The sequence below is a fragment of the Falco peregrinus genome, chromosome Z (genome assembly GCF_023634155.1).
Source record: "Falco peregrinus isolate bFalPer1 chromosome Z, bFalPer1.pri, whole genome shotgun sequence".
Taxonomy (NCBI): Eukaryota; Metazoa; Chordata; class Aves; order Falconiformes; family Falconidae; genus Falco; species Falco peregrinus.
In genome coordinates this window covers 72471985-72495722 of record NC_073739.1, presented here as the reverse complement: position 1 = coordinate 72495722, position 23738 = coordinate 72471985, and the positions used below count along the sequence as shown (strand labels likewise).

The 23738-nt window shown below is 39.5% G+C and overlaps 1 protein-coding gene across 8 annotated transcripts in view; it reads left to right on the top strand.

Annotated features, from left to right (window-relative positions):
• RAI14 (retinoic acid induced 14) overlaps positions 1–21602 on the top strand; it is an 87413-nt gene extending 65811 nt beyond the window's left edge. For 5 of the 8 annotated variants that reach the window (XM_055790975.1, XM_055790976.1, XM_055790977.1 and 2 more), the window contains 15 exons: positions 2016–2104; positions 3864–3928; positions 6484–6541; positions 7038–7108; positions 8502–8608; positions 10896–11074; positions 11740–11768; positions 12736–12822; positions 13468–13554; positions 14231–14291; positions 14664–14782; positions 15286–16812; positions 17593–17742; positions 19257–19322; positions 19581–21602. In XM_055790975.1, coding sequence (XP_055646950.1) covers positions 2016–2104; positions 3864–3928; positions 6484–6541; positions 7038–7108; positions 8502–8608; positions 10896–11074; positions 11740–11768; positions 12736–12822; positions 13468–13554; positions 14231–14291; positions 14664–14782; positions 15286–16812; positions 17593–17742; positions 19257–19322; positions 19581–19658 — 2773 coding nt within the window. In that variant the 3' untranslated portion in view covers positions 19659–21602. The remainder of the gene's footprint in view (positions 1–2015; positions 2105–3863; positions 3929–6483; positions 6542–7037; positions 7109–8501; positions 8609–10895; positions 11075–11739; positions 11769–12735; positions 12823–13467; positions 13555–14230; positions 14292–14663; positions 14783–15285; positions 16813–17592; positions 17743–19256; positions 19323–19580) is intronic. The other 3 variants (XM_055790971.1, XM_055790974.1, XM_055790973.1) reach the window with 3 other exon arrangements.
• The last annotated feature ends 2136 nt before the right edge of the window (positions 21603–23738 follow it).

Sequence of the window (23738 nt, the reverse complement as noted above, 5' to 3'; positions counted from 1 at the left end):
ACCATCCCACATGGTCTGTCCATAAAACCTCAGTGTCCCAGGTTTAGGCAAGTTATTATTATTCAGGTATTTATTGTTCTTACGAATGTTGTCAAATGTAAGTGAGCCAAGTGCATTCTTCACAGCCTTCCTAATATTTAAGTGACTTTGATTGTATTGTGTGTCTACACAAATGTATCTGAACGCACTTCAGTATTCACTGGTATGTTGTGCCAGCTAAATTAGAGGTGTTGGAATTTGTCAGATTCCTTTTGTGTCCCTCCCCCAACCATTTTTCCAGAGCCTGAGAAACCTATTCTTCTGAAGAAGAATGTTTACACAACTTTGCATTGGTCACCAAGTACATGAAGCTTTGATTCTGAAGGACTAGAGAACAGCCAAGCAGCAGTGCTTTTTATGCTCTTGGCAGTGTTAACTCTTCAGTTTATTTATGGTAGTAGTAAGCATAAGGATGAGCACACAGGATATTTTTATATTTGCAGAGGATGGTTCAAAGCTAAAGTACTGCTTGTCTGCCATTTGCAATCAGCAGCAGCCGGTGTGGAAGGACTCCCTGTAGGAAGTGAGGTAGTTGCTGTAGTTGATAGAGGACTCTGTTCCAGGAGCTGTCTTGTTCGGATTAATTCTCTGCCTGTTGCCAGATCTTGTCTGTAGGTCTTTTTCTTGAGTTTTCAAGAAGGCTGCAAAGAAGCTACAGCTTTCAGAAACACAGCATTGCAGTTCACATGCTACGTGCCAGAAGTATGTTTCATTTCTGCCCCTTACTTCCAGTATCCCTGGTTTGCAGGCTGACCTTTCAGTGAAGCAGTTGTTCAAAATGTGAATTCTTAAATACAGTAGTTGGTGTGGCTACATTGTTTGGACATTCCCTTTAGATTCCAGCAGAAAATCCCCTGAACACAGCTATGCATGATGTTAAAAATTAACATCGCCTTTAAAAGATACTGGAAAATATTCTGGGAGCACTGGCTTTTTTAGTTTGGGGCATGCTGATGGATATGTCACATTTTCACACAGAATTTAATAGTAATTGGAAGTGTTTTGTCTTGAAGTTTTTTTTTACATTACTCCCACTAGAAAACAGCTCTCAATATCATGCTGATTGGTGGGATCTGTGAGGAAACAGTATGTCTGCTTGTACTGTGCCTGTATCTTCAGGCTTGCAGATGTTGGCATGCTATGCATCAGCAGGATATAAACTGTTTTCAGAAGCTTTTCCTTCATTTTTGCTTCCCAGCAAAATTAAGTCAGCAGCATATATATAGGACTGCTTCTGTGAATCTTGAGACGCCAAGGATGTCAAATGTGAACCTTCAACTGTAAAAAGGCTTGAATTCAATATAACTTCTTTGGTTTGTTTTGTAATTATATCTTTGGTAATTGATACTCTTAAGTGTGTCCTGCCATGGTGTGGTTGGTAACCTCTGCAGTTTCCCACTGTTCAAACAAGCAGGTGCTTGAGTTGAAAAGCAAAACTTGTTCCAGTGCTTGACAACCCTTTCAGTGAAGAAATTTTTCCTAATATCCAATCTAAACCTGTCCTAGCACAGCTTAAGGCCATTTCTTGTTGTCCTATTACTTGTTACTTGAGAAAAGAGACCAACACCCCCCTCACTACAACCTCCTTTCAGGCAGCTCCAGAGAGCAATAAGGTCCTCCCGAGCCTCCTTTTCTACAGACTAAACGACCCCAGTTCCTTCAGGTGATCCTTGTAACGAGAGCCTTCACCAGATTCACTGCCCTTCTTTGGACCTGCTCCAGCACCTCAATGTCTTTCTTGTAGTGAGGGACCCAAAACTGAACACAGCATTTGAGGTGTGGCATAGAAGTATGACTACAAAAATTTTTTTGATGTGCCTTCTCACTTTCAGAGCTATTGTGTTCTTGGGAGGCAGTGGAAGGATGCCAAAAGATCTAAGGACAGGGAGGGGAGAACTTGCCAGTACTTGGTTTGTGAATGAAAGAGAAATGAGGTTTTAATAAAAGGAAAGTGACATGTAAATGCTTTCTTCCAGTTTTCACCTGGCGGCAACGAAAGGGCATGCAGAGTGCCTCAGGATTATGGTGACACATGGTGCAGATGTGGCAGCCCAGGATGGTGCAGGTATGCCTCTGTGAACCTACACATACAGCATAGTACACTCAGTTTGCCTATATAGTTCTTGATGTGCGCAGTGCAGCTACAGATTTGACAACACTGCTTTTCCCCACGCATCGTGTGTAGGAAAAGCAGTTGTAACATTTGCAGGTTTAGGCATACTTGTTTTTCTGCACATAAGATTCAGATCCTAGAGCCCTTAAAAACTTTTGCCCTAATACTGTAAATGTCAGCATTTATAGTGGAATCCAGATGTGAAATAGCTGTTAAATTTTTATCTTATTTATTTTTAAATTAAAAAAAAAAATCCCACTCCACCAACTCTTTCTGTTAACCTCATTTGAGGCTTTTTATAGGTCAAATCAAGGTCTTTGGTGTTGCTTTTATGTGTATCAAAGCTATTAACCCCATTAATTGTACAGGAGTTGCAGTAAGACATTTCCTCAGGGTTATGATATAGTGCAAAGAGCTGATACAGGCCAAAACAGAGCTGAGAGCTATTAAGTATGTTGTTTCACCCCTCAAAAGTCCTGTACCTTAATTACTACTCCACTAGAAGAATGATGGGAGCTGAATTCGCAACTGCCAAAATCTTCTTAATAGATTTCAGTTGACATGTCTCTGGAATCCATGCCTAGCATTTTCTCTGGCTGGCTAGAGTTGCCTGAGTAAGGTGTCAGCATTCTGTCTCTTCAGTAATGATCTATAAATGTTAGTCTCACGGGTTCTGTTTTGGCCACCAATTGCAGCCTGAAAGAATTTCTGTCATACATGGAAATTATTTGCCTCTATAAGGAAACATCTGTGATAGCGGAAGAAGTGTTCAGATCATACATAATGATAAGAGAATATATGAACCTGTTACAGACTATTATTCAGAATTCATACTTCATCTTGCCTCAGGGTTTATTAGTTATTTGGATAATAAGAGGTTGCCTGCTGTCACCTGAGAGTGTTGACCCAGTATGCATTAGGGAAAGCCTTGTCTGTAATAGTCACATTATTTACAGTGAGATTCTACTGTCACAAGTGCCTCTGTCTATATTGGGTACTATATCTTGGCTCCTTTTCATAGTTACATGGATAATTTATTCTTTTGCTATCTTGCTTCTTTAATTTTTCAAATGCTCTGTAGGATGAAACTAGAGGAGAGACTGCAGTCTTTCATCATAAATCTATAATCAGTAAATCACTGTATTGCATAGATAAATATGAGCTCACAGTTGCCAAATAAATTAACAGAAAAGGGAATCTACAAGATGCAAACCGAAGCCAGCCTGTGTTCTGAGTCCTCTTCTATGAGCACTCCGCGGCTGATACAGATTCAACGTAGGGGTTTGTCGGGGCTCGTTTTGCTCTTGGTGCTGGGTTCCTTTTACATTGCCAAGTGGGAGAAGTCATGAAGACACTTGGCAGACATCTCTCTGCAAGGGAGGCTGAGTAATACAGGCAAATTGTTTTTTAAGAAACAAAACATAACTGCACAATCTGAGACTTACTTCTGCCAAGGTATAGCCTGATACCATGTTTGTGTCATTCCTTTATATGAAGCTAGACATTAAGATTGTTGTATTAACTGCTTGAACAACTGTCTGTTGTGAATACATGCTGCTTGATGTAGGTATTTGTTTTATATCCTCTCTCTACTTTTCATGTGTCATGATAGGAACAAGATGGATAATTCAAAATTCTGCTTTTGTCATAGAAGTGTTTATTCCTATGCTTTGACATGATTGAATAATTTGCTTTGGTTTCATTCATCTAGGGCACAGTGCTTTACATCTTGCAGCAAAGAACAGCCACCCTGATTGCATTAAGAGATTACTTCAGGTAAAGTAACAAATTGATTTTGATTTTTTTAAGTTTTCCTTTTGTTTCTCTAGATTGGTTCCACCAGATATGGACACGTTTCCTGCTAATAATCTGCATCACACTCCTATACTGTTGTCCTGTGTCCTTGCAATCAAGAGGGGTGCTTGAGTTTAAAGACCTTTAGGCACTGTGAATGGATGATAAAAAAACAATGTGGTGTCTTCCCTGAGTGGTCCACAATTAGCAATTTTCAATGTGCAGCCGATCTGACATAGCAGGGTTGGGTTTCAAGCAGGTTGCAGCTTCTGTCTACCTTCCTGTGTCTTGTCTGTGTGGTTGGATGGCTTGGAAGTAGATGGGTTAAGAGGTACTGGGAAAAGGGTCTTTCACTTCTTGGGGGGATGGGGGGTTGGTACTGTTCCGCTGGAATACTTTCTGTCTGGTGATGACCATAGAAATGTCTGTCCTGTTTAAAGTCAATGGGAGAAGAAACCAAAGTAGTTTAGATGCTAAAATATGGAAATACCTGAGTCCTTGATGAAATGGGGTAAAGGACAGTGAGGGGTTAAAGGGAGTAGAATGGGGAAGGAAGATGAGAAACTTAAGATTCTCTTGGTATTGAGGCTGAAGATGTTCATTGGTAAGTGAGGAGAAACGTAGTCTATCTCAGCTCCATTTCAGAAAGCCAGGTGAGTTTTGGTGGAGGCAATCAGAGGAATGGGACAGATTTTTAGGAGTTTGGAGTTATCATTAAGACTGAGGCTCATACTACTGATGAGATAATGAAATAATGACTAATTCTGCTCAAGCACAGTGGTGCAGAGAGAGAATGGATCTCGTATCCCAGCCTCCAAATTGCTTTTCCCTGGTTACCTCAGGCTCTCCAATTGTCCTGTGACTGACCCCTGTCAATGTCTCTGACAGTACTGGGTCCAGTCCCCATGCTTGTTGCAAGCTGACTTGTTTCTCCACTCCTGGCAAGGGTTGTCTTTAACCACTGAGCCTCCCCTCTGCAGGATTTCTTTGTGAATATCTACGACTTCTAATGCAAACCCATTTACAGCATAAACGGTGACATCAAGCTGTCACTGATGGTATCACATGCAGCAGCATGATCAACTGCAACTAGATGTGTGTTTAATACCAAATATCTGCTGTCCCTTCACTTACTAGATACAACCACAGAGTGCTTTTGGTGATATTTTCCTAATTTTATTGCAATATGCAAATTTCTAAATATGTTTGTTAGTGCAAATACATTGTTATTATTCTCCAGTAATTCATGTTCTTTGGATTGCTTTCTTGGTGATACAAACTGTACATGTGAAGAATGTCTAATCTTGACATGCTAGAGTTGAATTAAAACAGGCTAAATATTTTATACAGGCAGAATCTTGATGTTTCTGTTACAGAATGTGGTAATCTATGTGAACCTGTTTTCCTAGAAAATTGTAGAAGTGTTGGAGGCACTGCTACGTTTGAAAGGCAAAAGCTCTAATGTTTGGTTTTTAGAAGCCAAATATTTCAGGGTCTCATCTGCTCATGTCCAAAGAAGGGCAGTGAAGCTGGTGAAGGCTCTAGAGCACAAGTCTTACGAGGATCACCTGAAGGAAGGTCGTTTAGTCTGTAGAAAAGGAGGCTCTGGGGGGACCTTATTGCTCTCTGGAGCTGCCTGAAAGGAGGTTGTAGTGAGGGGGGTGTTGGTCTCTTTTCTCGAGTAACAAGTGGTAGGATAAGAGGAAATGGCTTTAAGTTGTGCCAGACAGGTTTAGTTTGGATATTAGGAAAAGTTTCTTCACTGAAAGGGTTTCCAGGTGTGGTTGAGTCAACATCCCTGGAAGTGTATGACATTTAGGGACATGGTTTAGTGGTGGGGTGCACTTGGCAGTGCTAGGTTAACAGTTGGATTTAGAGATCTTGAAGGCCTTTTTCCAACTTAAATGATTATATGATTCTTTCTTTGATGTTAACTAAAGCTAAAATTTTCTGTAACCAAAACCAAGTCTTGATAAATATTTGAATTTTACTTTTTTTTTTTTTTTTTTTAATTTTTATAATTTATTACTTTGAAGTCTAGACTGATCAGTAGTAATAGGTGGCTTATAATACCACAAAACATTACTGGATTGATAATGCTTAAGTTTTTACAAATGCAAATGAAGCCGTATTGCCTTCAACAGAAATCACGCAAGACTAATTGCCTTAGGACATGGTTGCTTTAGCTCTTCTGTAATGTAAGAAAAAATCATGAAGCTTTTCTGAGGCAAAAAAGAGCATTTCTTTCCTTTTTTTTTTTCTTTCCTAATTTAAATTGTTCTAAAACTGTAACATTTTTTAGGGCTATCTCTTTCACCGTATTTCCTATGGCTTCAATGTAAGCTGGTACCAAGAAAGGAGAGACCAGACTGACAAAGAGAGGGAAACTGTGCCTTTCTTCAATATTCTTTTCTGGAGCAGCTCATAAAACTTTTGTCAAACATGTTCAGTACCCTGTCTTTAGCATCAAACATATGTTTTGTTTTCTTGGTGTTTCTCTAATTGCTTTTTTCCCTTTTCCTTGGTGAACTGTGCAGAGTAAATGTCCAACAGACAGCATTGACAATTCTGGGAAAACAGCTTTACATTATGCAGGTAACTTCTTTGTTGAAAGCTTCTACTATCTCTTTTGTCATGCTTGATATTCCTAGTTCTTCAGCCTCATGGAGCTTTTTAGGTTCTAATTACATAAATGTAATGACTGCATCTGGTGATTTGCAAATTTCAGGTGTTTTTTTAGATAAATACTGTGACTACCGAATTTCAGATAATTACAGTTAAGAAGCTTAACTTACAAGTGCAGAGCAGTAGGAATATTTAAGATTAGGTTGATTTTGATTTGAGGCTAAAGATTATATCTTCTCATGCTAATTTCAGCCATGAATATTGGTTATATTTCTGCATGCAGCTTGCTGTTCATCCTTTTAATGTTTCTCTCCTTCCTTCTTAAAACAAAATAGTTTCATCTGTTTTTTCTTGGACCCCACTGTAATGCTGCGGTATTGCTAGTGAAAGCAGAGAACACAGATTTTGAAAATGGGGTTTAATGGACTTTCATGCTTGTTGGTTAGTTTGTTTGTTTGTTTTTTAGCTGTGTGTGGTTGTCTTCAGGCAGTTCAGCTTCTGTGTGAACACAAATGTCCCATTAACATCAAAGATTTGGTACGTACCACTTCTGTTTCTGTACTTCAGATACTTCAGGGCTTTTACCACCCTCCTCTCCAATCTATCTCAGGTGTAGCAGTTCAAAGCAATACTAGGCTTATATTTGTCTTGGATTTCTCTGGTGGAGGAGGTTCCTTTTGCAGCTTGCCATTGCAGAGGTGGGGAAGTACTTCACAATCTAATACAGTAGTGGCAGGATTTACTGCTGGTTAAGTTGCTGCATTGATACAAGTAGGTAGAATCAGTTCTGATACATGCAAAACATGATTAAAAGTCTTTCCATTGACTCCAGTAGGCTTTGGAAAAGGCCCATTATGTGACAGAGTGCTGTGGCATGCTCACAAAGCCCAAGCAGAGTATGATAAGCCTGAGGAGAAAAATTCTATTTCGTGTAGTCTAAAGGCTCAGGGACACTACAGTCACTGCTAGGACATGTCTACAACCAGGCAGGTCTATTTTGGGGAATGATGATATGTAGAATCTGATGATAAAGGCAGGGGACCTGACCGAAATGAGGCACAAAAGAAAAAGAAAAAAAAAAAACCAAAGTCACGAAAGTATTTTAATTTGTTTGTTTGTTTGTTTTTGACTTGGATCTATCTCCTCCTTATCTGGTCCTTCTAATAAAAAAATCTCGTTAAAAGGTTAGACCAAAAATTTCAGCAGATGCGTTTTAAAGGTAGAAAAGGTTTGTTTAGTCTTAAGAAGAGATGTCTTCAGCTACATCATAGTTGATCATAGAGAAAAAGGAGCCAGACCAGCCTCAGAGGTACATGACAAAATGTTAAGCAGTGGTCAGAATTTGGCCAGGGGACCTAATTGGGAAATTCTAGTTAGGTACTAGGAAAAATAATCTCACCGTGAAGGTAGTCAGACACTGGAACCCAGAGACAGCATGGTGTCTCTGCCTTTGGAGATACTTAAAACTTGACTGGACAACTCTCTGAGCAATGTTCTGTGACTTAAAGTTTGCCTGGCTTTGGATTGAGAGCAAAGAGGGAGAAACCCCAGATGACCTTTAAGGGTGTCTTTCAACTAAGTTATTCTGTGGTTGTATGTATTTTTTTCCCTTGTACTTAGCCTAAAATAATTTTTGTTGTGGAGCTACTTAAAGGTATTGTGTAGTTCCAAAATCATCATGTTGTAGCTTTAAGCAAACACCAAAGGGTGTACAAACATCAAAAAGCATTCCTACTCCTCATGATTTGCATCCCCAGTGCTCAAGAAAGGAATTAAAGTAAACCCAGCGACATTACGGTACACAAGAAAAATGTACTAATGGCATGTCATTTGTGCTATATAGAAGTAAACTTCATAGCTGACCTTTAAATCTAAGAGTGATATTTGTAAGTGAATGGCTTGTTGATAGTTTCTTTGAACATGTTCCTAGGATGGAAACATACCTCTGCTGCTTGCAGTACAAAATGGTCATATGGAAGTCTGCAAATACCTTCTGGATCACGGAGCAGACATCAACACGAGGGATAAAAGTGGAAGGTACAGCAAGTTAACTTGTTAATTCTTCCCCAAGACTGACTGTCAAATGATGCTTCCTTCTCAAATCCTTCCCAAAATAGTTGTTAGGTGAATAATGCCTTCTGTACTAGACAGCATATCCCAATTGTTGAGAAGGCTTACAGAATTCTGCCTGAAGGGAAAGGTGAAACAGAAACCATGCAACTATAAATCTAGATGTGCCTGTAAGATTTCCCTTGGGCTACTAGAGCAGTAAACCCTGTTTTTAAACAATTCCTACAAGAATCTGATTGATAGCACTTACCCACACATCAGTTTGTACATGTCCCAGTTTTAAATGCTGCTCTTTTCTTGGCGTGAATTAGTTTCTCCAACTTAAATCCTAAAACTGTTACTTGGGAGTAACTTCTGTGCAGGGTTCTGTTTTCTACCATAATGCAGCCACAGCAGAAAGAGGAAAATACAGTGAAGCTATATAGTGGAGTTGCTGTCACCTTAGAAGGTGCAATTTGGATATTTGTTGCATTAATAGATAGTGTGTATGTCAGAAAATTGTTTTTGTAAAGCAACATCGTTGTTGTGAAAAATACACTTTTTGGATTATACTTATGAAGGTCAAGAGTCTTCAGAAATCATGGACTGTTTTATGAACAGTTGATTAAACTGTGAAGGTAAAGCAGGGCGCTCCAAAGACTTGGCACTTATGCTTGATAGCTATCCTTATCATTGTATGTGATACAATGCTCTTATTGTTCTTGGGCAGCACCTGGGAAGGTAAGACTGGGCCCTAACTTGTATTTTATTAGTGCAAAGTTTATTAGAGCACTCTTTGTTGTAAGTTGTCTAAAGAAAACCCCTTTGTCATCTTGGTTGGTTTGAATGGCCTCATCAGTGCTTTGAACTTGAGGTGCTGCCCACTGTGAGACCTCTGCCTTCTCCTCACTCTTTTAGTGTTCAATTAACAGACAGTGTAAAGAGTTGCTAGTTTAATTGGATGAAGGCAATTCTGTCATAGATAGGACAGACTTGCATTTTTATATTTTCTTTTTCAAGAAAGTACTGTGTGTAGAAGCAAGAAAATGATACGATGTGGAAAATACAATTTTACTTCAGGCTTTCCTTCTGGTGAGAAAAGTGCCTACTCTGGCATGTCATGTTCACAAAAGTGGTTAAGTTTTTGCTGAAAAAGGAGAAGCCTTATTGGGAGAGGAAGGGATACCTTTGAAAATGGCATCTCCAATTTCCTATCTTGTACAGACTAAGGGAATTATTTTGGTAATCTAAAACCATCCCTGTGACTCTGGAGTTGTTATCCAAGTGGCCTCTCACACTAGTTCTTAGCACAGCGCTGCAACAGCCGTCACTTCTCCAGGGCTCACCCATTACAGGGAGTATATTTAATTCCTCAGTGAAATGACTGTCTTTAGTATCTAGCAAATATTATCATTGTAGTAACTTTTCAGTTTTATATCTGCACTGAGAAATGTGTTTGCCAGTGAATTTGGCCAACCTGTTAGGCACGTTTTCATGTTGAGAAGGGAGAATTATGCCCAAGAAGGAAACCAGTATTGGAGCATGCATGGAAGGTGGGCTTTTCTGTGTCTTTGTAATTATTCTGTGAATCTCTTGTGACTCCTTCAAATAATTGAGAAAAACTGGTACAACCTGTTGGGAAAACACTTCTTTGGTATGCCACCCTCACTGTAGGATCTGGCACTCTGTCTAGCTGCCCTGTGTTGGAGAGAAAATTGATTGTGCTCTAATGAATTTTATTATTTTTTTAACTGAAAGTAGATCAGGATTTGAAGCCAAACCCAAAGAAGAGCCTTGAGATTTATGAGATTTGTTTAGCTTTTTGGTTGAAAACTATTTGTCTACTTTGTCTTAAAAGTGACATATGAAGGAGAACAGCAATGAAATAAATGCTTTTGTGTTGTACCATCCCTTGTAGAGCTGTAACTGGAGTGTGGCAGTGAGATTTAATAGTCTGTCTTTACCCTGGAGCCATTTCTATGTACAACTATTCTTTTAGCTTCAGCTACCCATTTTCAGAAATGTTTGGAGACCTGTGCAAAGCAAGCCAGGCCTTTGCAGAAGATACAGCTGGAAAGTATGGGGAAGAGGAGGAGGGGCAGGCAGGTGTTTGTGAGGAGAAAAAACAGTTACATGTATGTGTTGATACACATGTTGATAAAGTCTTGAATTTTATTGCACAATAACTGTCAAACTATTTTTTCCTTAAAAAATGAGCTGCTGCTTAAAGAGTACATGCTTGACACTTATCCTGTGTGTGTTTTGTTTTGTCCAGAACTGCTTTGATGATGGCTTGTGAAGCTGGTAGCCTTAACATGGTGGAAGCCTTGCTTAGGAAAGGTGCAGATTTCAGTTTAGTAGATGTCTTTGGACAGAATGCCCTGCATTATTCCAAGCTCTCTGAGAATACAGGGATCCAGAATCTCCTATCATCAAAGTTCTCTCAGGATGTGGGTACGTAAGAGACACTGATCTGCAGTTTGTCACTTCTTGAACCAGCTACATGTATGTTTAGCAGTGAAAAAATCTACTTCATTGAAAAGTTTCAGAAGCCAGCTTCAAGACGGTCTGTCTGGCTGAGTCTTCCCAAATGCAGGAACATGTGGCCTTTGCTATAGATGGTAATATTCAGCAGAGGATAAAGCACTGAGCCGGGCAAAAAGAGGTGTTTTGGAGAAAAAAAGTAAGCTGATGTAGCAGCATTGTGAAGTCTTGCATACAGTTTGGAATAGATCCTTTTTTGTTACAGGAAAGAATATGTGGAACATATAGCTCCTCAGTAGAGGGGTTGGAGAAGGAACTAATGCAGGCAGAGGGTTTTATTGTCAAGCTAAGACAAATTTCTAAAGTAGGAAGCTAATATGCAAGATTGGTACAAGACTATAGTAGAATAAGAATTGTCACAATCCTTCAAACTTTATCTCAGAATGAAACTCCAAAAGCAGTAGAGAAAGGACATAGTTGAAATGGAATTTCAAATTTGAAATATGTTTCTCAGGTTTCAGACAGGAACTCAAAAGCCAAAAAAAGTATTTATGGTGTGGGAATTAGAGCTGAGAGGTGGGTTAGGAACGGTTTTCTTTGGTAGTTGTTCCTAATTCCACTTTTCTTCTTCACAGATACAAAGTCCTTGACAAAAGCAAAGCAGGTATTTGTCCTTTTGGTTTTAAAAATGCTTAGGCTCTATAGACTTGTAGCTTAAGAAAGAATAGTAACTGACATAACTAGAAGCACTAGTAGATGTCACTGTGAGATGCACTGCCATTGACTACTCTGTAATGTGAAAGGTTTTTGTTGCTTATTGAAGTAATGTGTTTCAGGAACATAGCTTTTAAACTTAGTTTCTCTCTGTAACAGCAGCCAGCGTCCTCAGTGAGAAAAGGGAGAGCATGTGTGCATGTGCATGTGTGTGCCTGGAAGACAGGCCACTTTTCTCATGTGTAAGTGCAGGAGCTTGGCTTTTGCACTCCTTATCTGTTTAAAACGTAAAGATAATCTAGAAAAGCTCCCTTTTAAAGGGAAGTTTCTAAAACATAATTGAAGCTTATCCCTGGTTACATCTTACTCGAGACCCCCACCTGTGAGTATCCCAGCAGATTTAGGCAATTAGATTAGTTTGTTGCACCCCAAGATATGGTATTAAACCAATGTAAGTAGACCTTGTAGACCTGATGGCGACTGGAAAGGGGATGAGGGTGTAGTGCATTGGTTCATTCCTTCTCTGAGTGGAGAGAGATGTTTTTCAGGGAGCTCAGGCATAAGCTGGTGGAAAGGAAAGATGCAGCTGTTAAGAATGGCATGACTGGCCTGTGTATGAATGGAAATACGTAGATCACTAGTGCTAAACCTATTGTCAGCTTCTGCTTTTTCACTAAATCTTGTTTGTTTTCACTGAAGCATGGATTACAAGGGGGCAGATTCTTGTTGTCAGGCATGTTTAATATCTTTGTGTTAGTGGACACGTAGTCTTTACATAGAAAAAAATAAGGCACTGCATGATCTGCTAAAGTTGATATTAATGTGGGATTTTATTTTTCATTTTTTATAAAAAAACTTACTCAGACTTTACTAACCAAACTAACAAACCTACCTTTTCTGGCTGGTGAAACTTTCAGCATGATCAAGGCTCTAAACTAAGTTCAGAAAGAAGTGGAACTCCAAAAAAACGCAAAGCCCCACCTCCTCCTATCAGTCCTATTCAGGTAAAGAAAAGACCAATTTTGAGATGCTTTTAGGGGGTGAGAAGTGTTTTGAACATTATGTGAACGATGTGGGCTGGATTTGCTCTGCCACTGTTATTTTATGTGCCTGTCTTACCATGAGTGCTTTTCCTGACATTAGGATGACACCATGAAAGCACATGTCAGTTAGGTTAACTAAGCAAAATTGCTTGAAATACAGGATGGTCTAAGATAGAACTGTAAAAACTTTACTGTACAACTGCTTCTTCCATCTACAATTAAAGGTCTCCTGGTTTTGCGACTTCCATAAGTAAATAATCATGTATATTTTAATTATATGTATATATGTGCACATTAGTGAGTGTGTGTGTATATATATATGAAAGTAAAATACTTGGATTCATATAGTATCAAAATGTAGCTTTCCAGTTAGGTTTAATGTTAAACTGGAATGTTACCTGTGTAACAGCTACAGTGCATATGTAATACTGACTCAGAAGAGCGCTAAATAATTAGATGTATTCTTTGACACTAACCTGTTGTTGTGACTTATGTTAGTGCAGGCAAAAATACTTTTGTGTGTGTGTCTGTGTATGGGCAGATATTAGAGAGGTAGGTATATGTACATGTATGTATACATATCTATTTATATAAAATCTTTTACAGCTTAGTGATCTGTCCTCTTCACACTCATCAACTTCCACTCCCATGACTGGAAAAGGGCAGGCTTTCTTTGCTGATCAAGTGTGCAAGGTACCAGTTTTCTGTTCTTATGAAGCTTAGGGAAGGAGAGTATAGTATCTTCATAATCTGTTTTGCTGACTGCAAAGTACCCTGTGAATTGGCTGAGTTTTAGGAACAAAAAGGAATGCTAATCTATTTGTGTGATTTATAAAGCCAGTGTGGATTACTTTAAAGTTTACTGAATATGTAAATGGAATTAGTCATAAATTAGTTAGTATTTAGGAATATGGTTATGAAAGTATTAATGCTGTGAGAGCTCATTACTTAATACCAGTAAAGTGCATATCATTGTGCAATGCATAAAGTAGAAACTCTTTCACCAAAAGACATCAGGGAAATGGTTGAGTGTGTTCTGTCTGATCTTTACTTAATGATACTGAAGATTTTTTTATTTTTTTTTTAATACATGACAGAATATTGCTATTAATTATCACGGGGCCTGCAGGCTTCCAAACTATCCGTAAGACAGTTGCCCATATTGCATTAATATTTAGAGAGAACTGGTCAATGGAATGTGAATGCTTTTAGCAGATTTTGAAAATACTGGCCCCATGCTACAATTAAACAAGACCTCAGAAATAAAAGAAACCCTCTTTGCCAGGCTTTATCAAGCGACATCTATACTGTCTATACTTCCCAGCTTTACATCTGCTTTCTGTGAAAGTGTTTTCTTTTGGTGTCTCAGCAGGAAGAATTCATCTCCTTGCATCGAGATAATAAAGATGGACTGACTGACAGCACAACAGGTATACAATAACACTTAATCCTTACTTTTGTATTTGGTGATGTGTTTTACGTGGTATGAAATGTTGAAATCTGGTCAGAAGTCCTCTTGTGCCTTTCCACTTAGACTGTGAGACACAATAGGTATTGGTAGTAAAGTTTAGTAATTCCACTAGCAGCTTGCTAGCAAAAACCTCCTGTTCCTGTTCTGTGATATTAACACATTTTTGGGGAAAGAGTTTCTAGGGAACAGTTTGCTTGCTAACTACGCTTAGTAGTCATGGGAACAAACTATTTAATTTGAAAGGTTAGAATAACTAACTAGCTAGCATTTCAGCTTTTTGAAAGGTTTTGAGTCTTTTGTTTGTTTGTTTGTTTGTTTGTTTTCTCCAAAGGCACTGATAGTTTGTTGGATGCGAGTTCTGAAGCTGACCAGCAAGATCTACTTCTGTTGATGCAAGCAAAAATTGCTTCTCTGACATTGCACAATAAGGAGCTGCAGGACAAATTACAGGTGGCAAATTTTTGTGCTGTTCTAGTGCTCTCTTAATCTACTAGCAGAACAGAGAACTGCTTACCATTTTAAAGAGATGTACTGTGAAGATAATTTAATAAGCTTGTTGGTGGTAAGGTCATGGAAATACTCTGCCCCAAAGGATTAAATAAGTGTTTTGATCTTCCCACTTTTCCCATAAATTACTGAATAATTTTGTTTATTATGATAACCACATTCTAAAAGATGATGTTAACAGTTGTGTTAGCAGAACTTTAATTTGCATAGCTTTGATTATTAGCTTATGGAGGTCAGCCCAGACTTTCAGAGGAGTTTGGCACTTACTGTCTTCTCTCACTGCAGATGACTAAGTGGGAGCAGCTGGGTTTTGAATTTTTCTTCCATGGAACTTTAATTGTCTGTCTCTGTAGGATGTGGCAAGATTTCCTTGCTTACTCTATTCTGAAAAATATAATCCTGTACTTGCTTTCCTTGTCCAATTGTTTGCGTTTCTTTTTGCACAGGAGAGAACGCCTAAAGAAGTGGATTCAACTGTGGCATCTTATCATTCAACCCAAACAGAGTTTGAGCAAACAGCAGATCGACAAAATGAGTTCTCAGCTGAGGAGCTGAAGTCTGCATCAAATGCCATGCAAATTCATGAAAAATTGACAAGCCCCAGTGAAGTAAAAATGAAGTACCTCCAGGAAGACTTAAAGGATGGGCAGAGGAAATCTGAGACTGTTGAAGCCAAAAGAAAGCCCATAGAAGCTCATGTCCAATCTAGAGTCCCAGAAACAGATAATTTAAATAGCACAGACATTTCAGAAAATGGTTCTAATCTTAACCTTAAGTTCCAAGAAACTCAGAACACCTATGAAGAAGCTGTGAAGGAGGTTTTCAATTTACAAAGGCAAGTGAAACTGGGTCTTGTTTCTTCTGAAAGTGAAGAAATATGTTCTGATTCAAGTAGGTTGAAGGTTACATGTGGAGAAGTTGAAATGCTTAAGCAAGAATTGAAGAGAGTGTTGGAGGAAAGTGAAAGACAAAAAGAGAAAGTGAGAGCACTGCAGAAGAAGTTTGAAGAAAGAGAGCAGAACACGGCAAGCAGATTGTCTGTGGAAGAGTGTGAGGAAATGAAGAATTCATATTGTTCAGTTATTGATAACATTAATCAAGAGAAAGCATTGTTGATTGAGAGGTACAAAGAAGGGCAGGAGGAAATTAAAAGGTTACAGGACAAACTGACAAATCAGACACAGCTGGAACCTAGTGCTGAAGCTGGGGAAGTGAGAGATGTGATGCACAGAATGGTAGATGAGCTCAACAGACAACTTAGTGAATTGTCGCAGTTGTACAAAGAAGCACAAACAGAGCTTGAAGACTATAAAAAGAGAAAAACTCCAGATGATATAGCTTTGGACTACATTCCTAGAGATGAACATGAGAAACTGATGCAGGTAACCAATTCTTTGAAATACAAAGCAGAGAATGAGTTATCAGAAATGAAATCCCAGTACACAAAAGTATTAGATGAAGCAGAAGAACTAAAGCAACTGCTAGACACTCAGAAACAAAACTCTTTGCCACTTACTGAACACCATCAGGTGATGAATGCACTCAGAAATACTGTAAAGGAAATGGAGAAAGAAATAAATGAGCTGAAAGGACTGCTTACCAACAAGGAAAGTGAAGTAAGAAACTTACAGAAGGAATTACTGGAAGAAAAAGCTGCAATTAATGAAGCAATGGTACCCAAGACTACATATGAAAAGCTCCAGTCATCACTAGAGGGTGAAGTGAGTGTTTTGTCATCTAAACTGAAGGATGTAATCCAAGAGAAGGAAAACGCTTCCTTAGATGTTATGCAACTGAGAAATGAAGTTTTGCACTTGAAAGAAGAGAAAGAAGGTATACATACTCTGCTTGAAGCAAAGGAACGGGAGGTGACTGGTCTTCAGCAAAAGTACCATCAAGCTCAAGAAGATCTTCTTGAAATGAAAAGATATTCTGAAAGCTCATCAAAACTAGAAGAGGATAAAGATAAAAAGGTTAGTGATTCACTGCAGTGGAGGGGTAGTACATGAGTTCATACTGCAAATCATGTTGGATGGTGCATGGTGACCTAATAGTGGTGACTCTGTATCAGGTGTTACAGAGTGGAGGAACTTCTGAGTGCATTTGCCCATCTGAAAAAATCAAAGTCAAAGAAGTTTTAGTATGTTTAAATTTACAGCTGGTTTCCCTCCCCCCTGGGAGATATGCATGATCTTTCAGTTTATCTCTTTTAAGTTCTGCTTAGATTGGGTTCATGCTATTCAGGCAACTTAAGTCAAAGGGGATTTACAGCAGGAAGAGATTCCAGAAGAGACAAAAACCAAAAGATCAGAAAGGATCAAAAACTTGCTGTGATGATTTTACTATATTATCTCAACCATAGCATGACTTGACTATTCTTCCTCTGCAGCTACTATATCTGTCACTACAAATTTATTTATAAAAAGCTATGTATTTTGCTAGGTGTGAATAGCTGGCATATGCTTTGTATGTTTCTGTCTTGTATTCAGCAGCAGTATTTGTAAAGGTGTAAATGCAATCCTTGTTTGTAAATATTGCTGGCATTCAGAACAAGGAATGCATTTTGAATTGACTGGACTAGGAGGGGGGATAGAGAAGCATTGTAACCCTTGCTTACATAATATCTTTGTTTGTCCTTTGAGCTTATTTACATCTTGGTTTTACGTCATCTTAAATCTAAGTCACAAATAACCTCAAGACGAGAGCCATGAAAACCTTGCAGCTTTTCACGAAAACTATTTTTGCCTCCCTAGATCAATGAAATGTCCAAGGAAGTTAGCAAATTAAAAGAAGCATTGAACAGTCTTTCTCAGCTTTCCTACTCAACCAGTGCCCCCAAAAGACAAAGCCAGCAGCTGGAGGTGTTACAACAACAAGTGAAGCAGTTGCAAAACCAGCTGACTGTAAGTATGATAATTTGTAAACCCACTATTATTCCCAGTTCTCTGAGGATATGCATGCCATCCATCACTCTGCCTTATTTAAAAAGGAGCACAGTCATTGAGTACAAGGAGAGGAATTTTCATCCAGAAGTTCTGAAATTTCTCTGTTTCTCTGAAACATTTAAGAATCTGCAAGTCACAAATTGCTGCTTAGAAATGTGCGAAGTAAAGCAAACTGTTTTCCCCAATATATTTCCTCAGATCAATAGTTGAGCAAAGTTCCTGTACTTGCTATGTAATGTAGTGACCAGACCACCTGCTGAGATCCTAATTTTTATAAAGTATGGCCAGTGTGCTGTAGATTTGTATGTTTTCTCAAGAACATTCATCAGCCAAAGTGGTTTTGGTTTTTAAGCTAAAATAAGTTTGACTTTCTGGAAGAAAGTAGTCACTTGAAGGCATGAAGTTTCAAGTAAAGCAAATCCATCTGTTTATAAGGAGCACAGTTTATTCCCTGAAATTCTGACCTGCTTAAAGAAAATTTTTTAATTGCATTTGTTTGTGCATGAAAGGCCCAGTCTTGTAAGCTAGGTGGAGTCGTAACTTCTGTTTCCGAGAGCTTGCCTGTCCAAAGGAGCGCTTTAATTCACTGCTGAGGCTGAAAAGAAGGTGCTGCCTACCAGAGCCATTTCTTGAGAACTCTGGAGTGCCTCTGAAAGGAGAATCTGCAGCTTGACATGCTAAATGGCTTACCTGGTGTCTGCTTTCCTACAGAGTGGGGGGAAATAAGTAGGCAGTTAAATACTGTCAGTTAAAAGTCCAGACTGTTTCTTATCGCTCTCCACCAAGTCTGAAAGATTCCTTCATCTCCCACTGCTTAAGGACCAGCAAAGTAGTGTAAGATGTGAAGATATGCAATACATTAAGAAAGCGGGTAGGATTTAAAACGGGACAGAAGCAATCTTTCCTTCTGGTAGGCTACCTTTCCTAACAGCTTCATGTTTATTTAGAAAGATAGCTTCTGGGATGTGGCAGTCTGTGACCATGAAAAAGGAGGCTGGCTTTCCTTGTTAGAATGTCTGCTAAGTAACTGAGGATTTCATGGATTAAGGCCTTTGTAAGCACCTCCCTCTTCCCTGGGAAGGCATTAGCTGACAGGTCGCTGACTTCAGGGAAGAGCTCAGCTGCAGTTAGGGGCTAATTTGTCAGATTATTGTTGGCTTTTCTCGGTTCTGCTTGCTTATAAGGTCAGAAGTAGAGTTATGTGCACATTCCACATCTCTGCAGCTCAGTGCTTCTTACGACTGATGTCATCTCATCAGCTTTTTTACTGAGATAGGTAGAATTACAGTTTCTGTGGACCACACTTCCAAGAAAATTATGTTTTGGTTGGCTAGTGCCACAGTACTGTCTGAGCTGGTTTTCCATGCATGCATAAGATATGGCTTGTAATTCACCAGACCTCTCTAAATCTAGTTGGGGTGTTCTGAGTTCAACAGTTCTGAATGCTCTGTGACTTTCTGCCTGTTTTCTAGGAAACAAAGAAACAACATCAGGAAATTGTCTCAGTTTACAGGATGCATCTTCTCTATGCTGTGCAGGTATCATTGTGTATTGTCTGTTAGACGCTGTTGGTGTTCTAATGAGAGATGATTCTCCTGCAGATCTAGTAAGAACTTTGCATGTTTTATCTAAGACTTTCTGCCCAAAAGGTATGACTGTTTAAGCACAAATTTAACACTGTTTCCTTTTAGGAAATTGATCTAATTACTGTACCTCAAAAATAGTTTGTAAATCTTCTTAAAGCGTAGAGACATGCTTGAATTCAGTCATCTTTTCTTCTTTCTCCCCTTGTCTAGGGTCAAATGGATGAAGATGTCCAGAAAGTGCTTAAACAAATTCTGTCGATGTGTAAAAGCCAATCGCAGAAAAAGTAAACAAAAAAGCCAAGGAAAACTTCCCATTTTTATTAATCCTGTTATGGGTGATTATCTAGATTTGCCTTAACATAAGATTTAAAATTGGCAATTTGCTGCTTTTGTGTTGTGTGCTGTTTGTGAGGTGGATTTGTTTGTCTGTCTCTACCACCTTCCTTGTGTGTTTGCGTGTGCAGTAACTAAACACGTGCCTGCTTTTCATATCCAAAGCGCAAGTATGTTCTTCAGGCTTTCTCCTTAGGCCACTCCCTGTCATGTTTACCCTGAAAGTATTTTCTAGCTTCCTCCAGTAGAGGGAGGTTAATCTGGAGTAAAGCACTCATGTTGCCTGGGTAAAGGTGAAACTCTCCATAAAGTCTTTTGTACTGTTTATAAGCTGTATCTTGTTATTGGGGATTTAACTTAGTTGATGTTGTAGCACTCAGATTCCTGACATTTTGCCATATGCAGTCTTTGGCAGAGCAGAAGTGAGCCTTCCAGCAGTGAGCAGAAGTAGGTATTTGTGTGAAGCCAGAACGTCAGACAGCTACTTAATGTTATTTAAGATTAACACACCGTAAGGTAGCTGTCCCAACCCATCCAATGCACTGAGTACACAAAAATCATACCATGCTTCATAGTTTCCTTGAACTGCCTGGTAGTGGAATGAAACTATTTCAAAAGGTAAAATCATTAGTTCATTGAAGTTCTGTTCAAAGCAGTACAGAAACGTCTGTATAAAACAACCCTTTATGATAGGTTTAGCTATCTATGCAAGTGTTGGCCATGAAGCTCAGGAACAAAACCAGAACATACACTTTAGACAAGGGATTCTAGTGAGCACAGGATGTTTACAGTGAATGTCAATGCCTCGTATTTCCTAACCTCACTTTTGTAAAGATCTTCTCTTCAGTATATTTTTATTGGCCCTCTAATGATTTTTTTGTAACTAAATCATTTTTTCTACATAATGTTTGCATTAAGCTTATTAACAAATATTTTTAGGTAATCGTGTTTCAGAGTTTCTGTTTATGCCCCCAAATATTCAGTAACAGTGAAGCATAGTGAAATGTGTTCAGTTTGTAAAAGATTTGTATGGAATAATAGACCTGTCTGTTAGTGTGATCCAGAGCAGTGAAGTGCAAACTGCAGTTCAGCCTGCTCTTCCAAAAAATGTAGAAATGATAGGGAAAGAACAGCAAAAGGTGTCAAAAATTTCTGCATGTTGTTTGTAGAGGCTAGGGGCATCAGTAAAAGCTTTGTCAGCACTTTTAAATTTTAAAGTCAAATAAAAATGCCTGATGTGGTATAGTATGAAATTATGGAAAAATTATTCTAAGCACACACTGCACTTGAGGGGATAACCATTCTAACTACCTTGCAGCTTCACTATCGTATTTTTTGTATTCCTGTTAGTGGATATGTCTCTAATAGAGAAATCTTCCAGAGCTATATAATCTATGAAGTTTATAGAGTCATAATATGACAAGAGTCGGCGATGTCTCAGGCTGACTGGACTCACAGTGCACATATATCAGATAATTCCTAACCCTGGCAAAAATAAATGGATTTTAAAAGCAAAAAGAAAAACCACACCTTTGCCTCAGTTAGACCTTGGTGTTACTTTTTTGGGTGGTTTAACTAATGCCTGCTAGTTTTGAACAGTATTTTATAGGAAGATGGTTTTGAAAATGTTCCAAAGAAATGTGAAAAGAATTTCGCTGCAGCACTTCAAAATGAACAACAAAATTTTAAGCATGCTGATGCTGCAAAGTATAAAACTTGATGAACCGTTCAGTAGGTTGCCTGATGGATTTAGTAGTCTACTTTGTTTTCTTTTGTATATTTATTACAATTATCTTTGTGGAATATTGAAAATTATATACTACAGCATAGCAAGTTTCTTTATATGTAATTTACAAGAAATTTCCTTATGCAGCAAATAAACTATTTCCACTTTTTTCATCTTTGGTCTTTTTGTGCCTTCATTTAGGTTTTGTATTGAGGGAAATCTCACTATGCTTTTGATGCAGTGCAAATATGTTTTATATCTCATATTTAGATAGCTGTCAGATGTACTGGGTTTTCGTCCCTGAAATTGCAACTTGATTATTGATTTTATTCATCTGTCAGGTAGAACAGAATGCACTCCAAACCTCTTGCAAGCACTATGGCAGATTATGCCTTCTATCCGATTGGTAAGTTCAGAGACATTTCTCATGTGGAAATCCTGCTAGAGGTGATACACGTTTCCCATCCATCACTCGATGCATTCCAACTAAGTTTAACACTACATCAGAGCAGTAGCACAGATTGGTGAGCTCCTACAGGTTTTCAAAACTGCAGTTTTCTATCACTTAGCACTTCACACACAGAAATACAGTGAAAGTATATATATGTGTATATGCATATGGATATCTATAATTCTCTTTAAACTTAGCAATAGTTACACAGTCAGCCCTGTTGCCTTTTATCATCTCTCCATCTTCTGAGTTTTATTTGAGAAACTAGCTTTTCAGTAACTTATTTGCTAATAATATCTTCCTGTCTGGGGGTGGAACACACAAACGGCAGGAATTGCTCCTCTTTGGGTTACATCCTGGGGGTCAAGTAACTCTTCGGTCTCTTGCAGAAAATTTCTGTGAGCTACTCAGTACTGGGTTTCCTTTGAAGAAGGCTACTGACAAAGTGGTATGTAGAATCTGTTCATGGTGAAATCGCCTGGCAGAGAAGATCACATCTGCTTTGATGGGGATTTTGGGTTTTTTTCTGCACAGTCCTACTTCTGGAGGACGGAGAGCATGACTAATAAGTGTCGTTTGCCTGAGGTTGGCTTTTTAGAGGAACAGGAGACAGAGTAAACCAGTTGCCAGGTGGTTTATTCAGGTACCTCCATAGGTAGAGGTATGAGGTAAGAAGCTACAGTTTCCTCATGCTGGCTGAGCAGCAGGCTCAGTGATGGCAGAAAGACCTGCTGGTTTCCCTGCTACCACTTCTCAGGTCAGCTAAGTGGCGATGTGGCTATGTGTCAGCACAAGACAGCAAAAGCCGAGGGAAGGCCACGGCACTGCGTGCTGAGTGAGCCATAACACGGTGCCCTGGGAGAAGCGACCAAGAGAGGACCAGTGGAGAAGCTGGCAGGAGATCACCTGGCAGATGGTACATTGCTGCGTGGAGCTGCGATGTCGTTTCAAAGCCCGCTTCATCTTATGTGAGTTTTCCTGAGCAATAGCTGGCTGGAGGAAGGAAGTAGGTGGTGTGTAGATTTCACTGCTCTGAGTGTTCCAGAGCTAAAATAAATTGCTGTTGCTTGACATAGGCTGTGTTTAGACTGTAACAGCTGGTCTTGGGAGGCTTTGGTAGTGGGGGTGGGGTAGCAGCCTAGAGTGCGCAGGAGGTAGGAGGATGAGCAAAGAGGCTGGAGGTCCATGTGGGCCACAGGAGGAGAGCTGCCTGACAGCGGTGGGGCAGGGATGTCCATGTGAGCCTTTCCCTGTCTGACCTGCCCCCAGGGAGGCTCTGGCTTGGGTTGGGCCAGCCAAAGTGACCTGAGGCTTTCTCCGTGCTGATGCCAGCCCTCATGGGAGCAAAATGCAGACATGAAAGGCTGAAGCAATCTGCCTTTAAGCACAGCAGAGACCCATGTGCTGGAGGGAAGAATCACTGGCTGGAGCAGTGTGGTCAGGCCTCCCAGTACAGGGCAGGTCCTGGAGCAGGGGCAGCCTCTTGTGGCTTCAGCTGTCTGTGGGTCCGGGGCCTCAGCCTGCTGCTGTGGGAGGTCTCGGGATCTAGCTGCAAAGCAGCTGCACAGTGGGCCACGGCATGTTGAATAAAATAATGGAAAAGCTCCCGAAGGAGTGAGGTGTTGAGGTTTCAGAGCAGCGGCATAAGCAGACGTGATATCACCCAGCACATACTCTGCAGGCACAAGCATAATCCAGCAATTACTTTTTTTTTTCCCAAACAAATAGGAACAGGTGCAAGCCTTACAGCACAGGTCAGTGATTTAAATCCTCTATTCACTGCGGTTTCAGCCTGACACAGGGAGTACTAAAAGTGCTCCCAAATTTTATGTCAAGTCACAGCTCAAGAGTTTGCCCA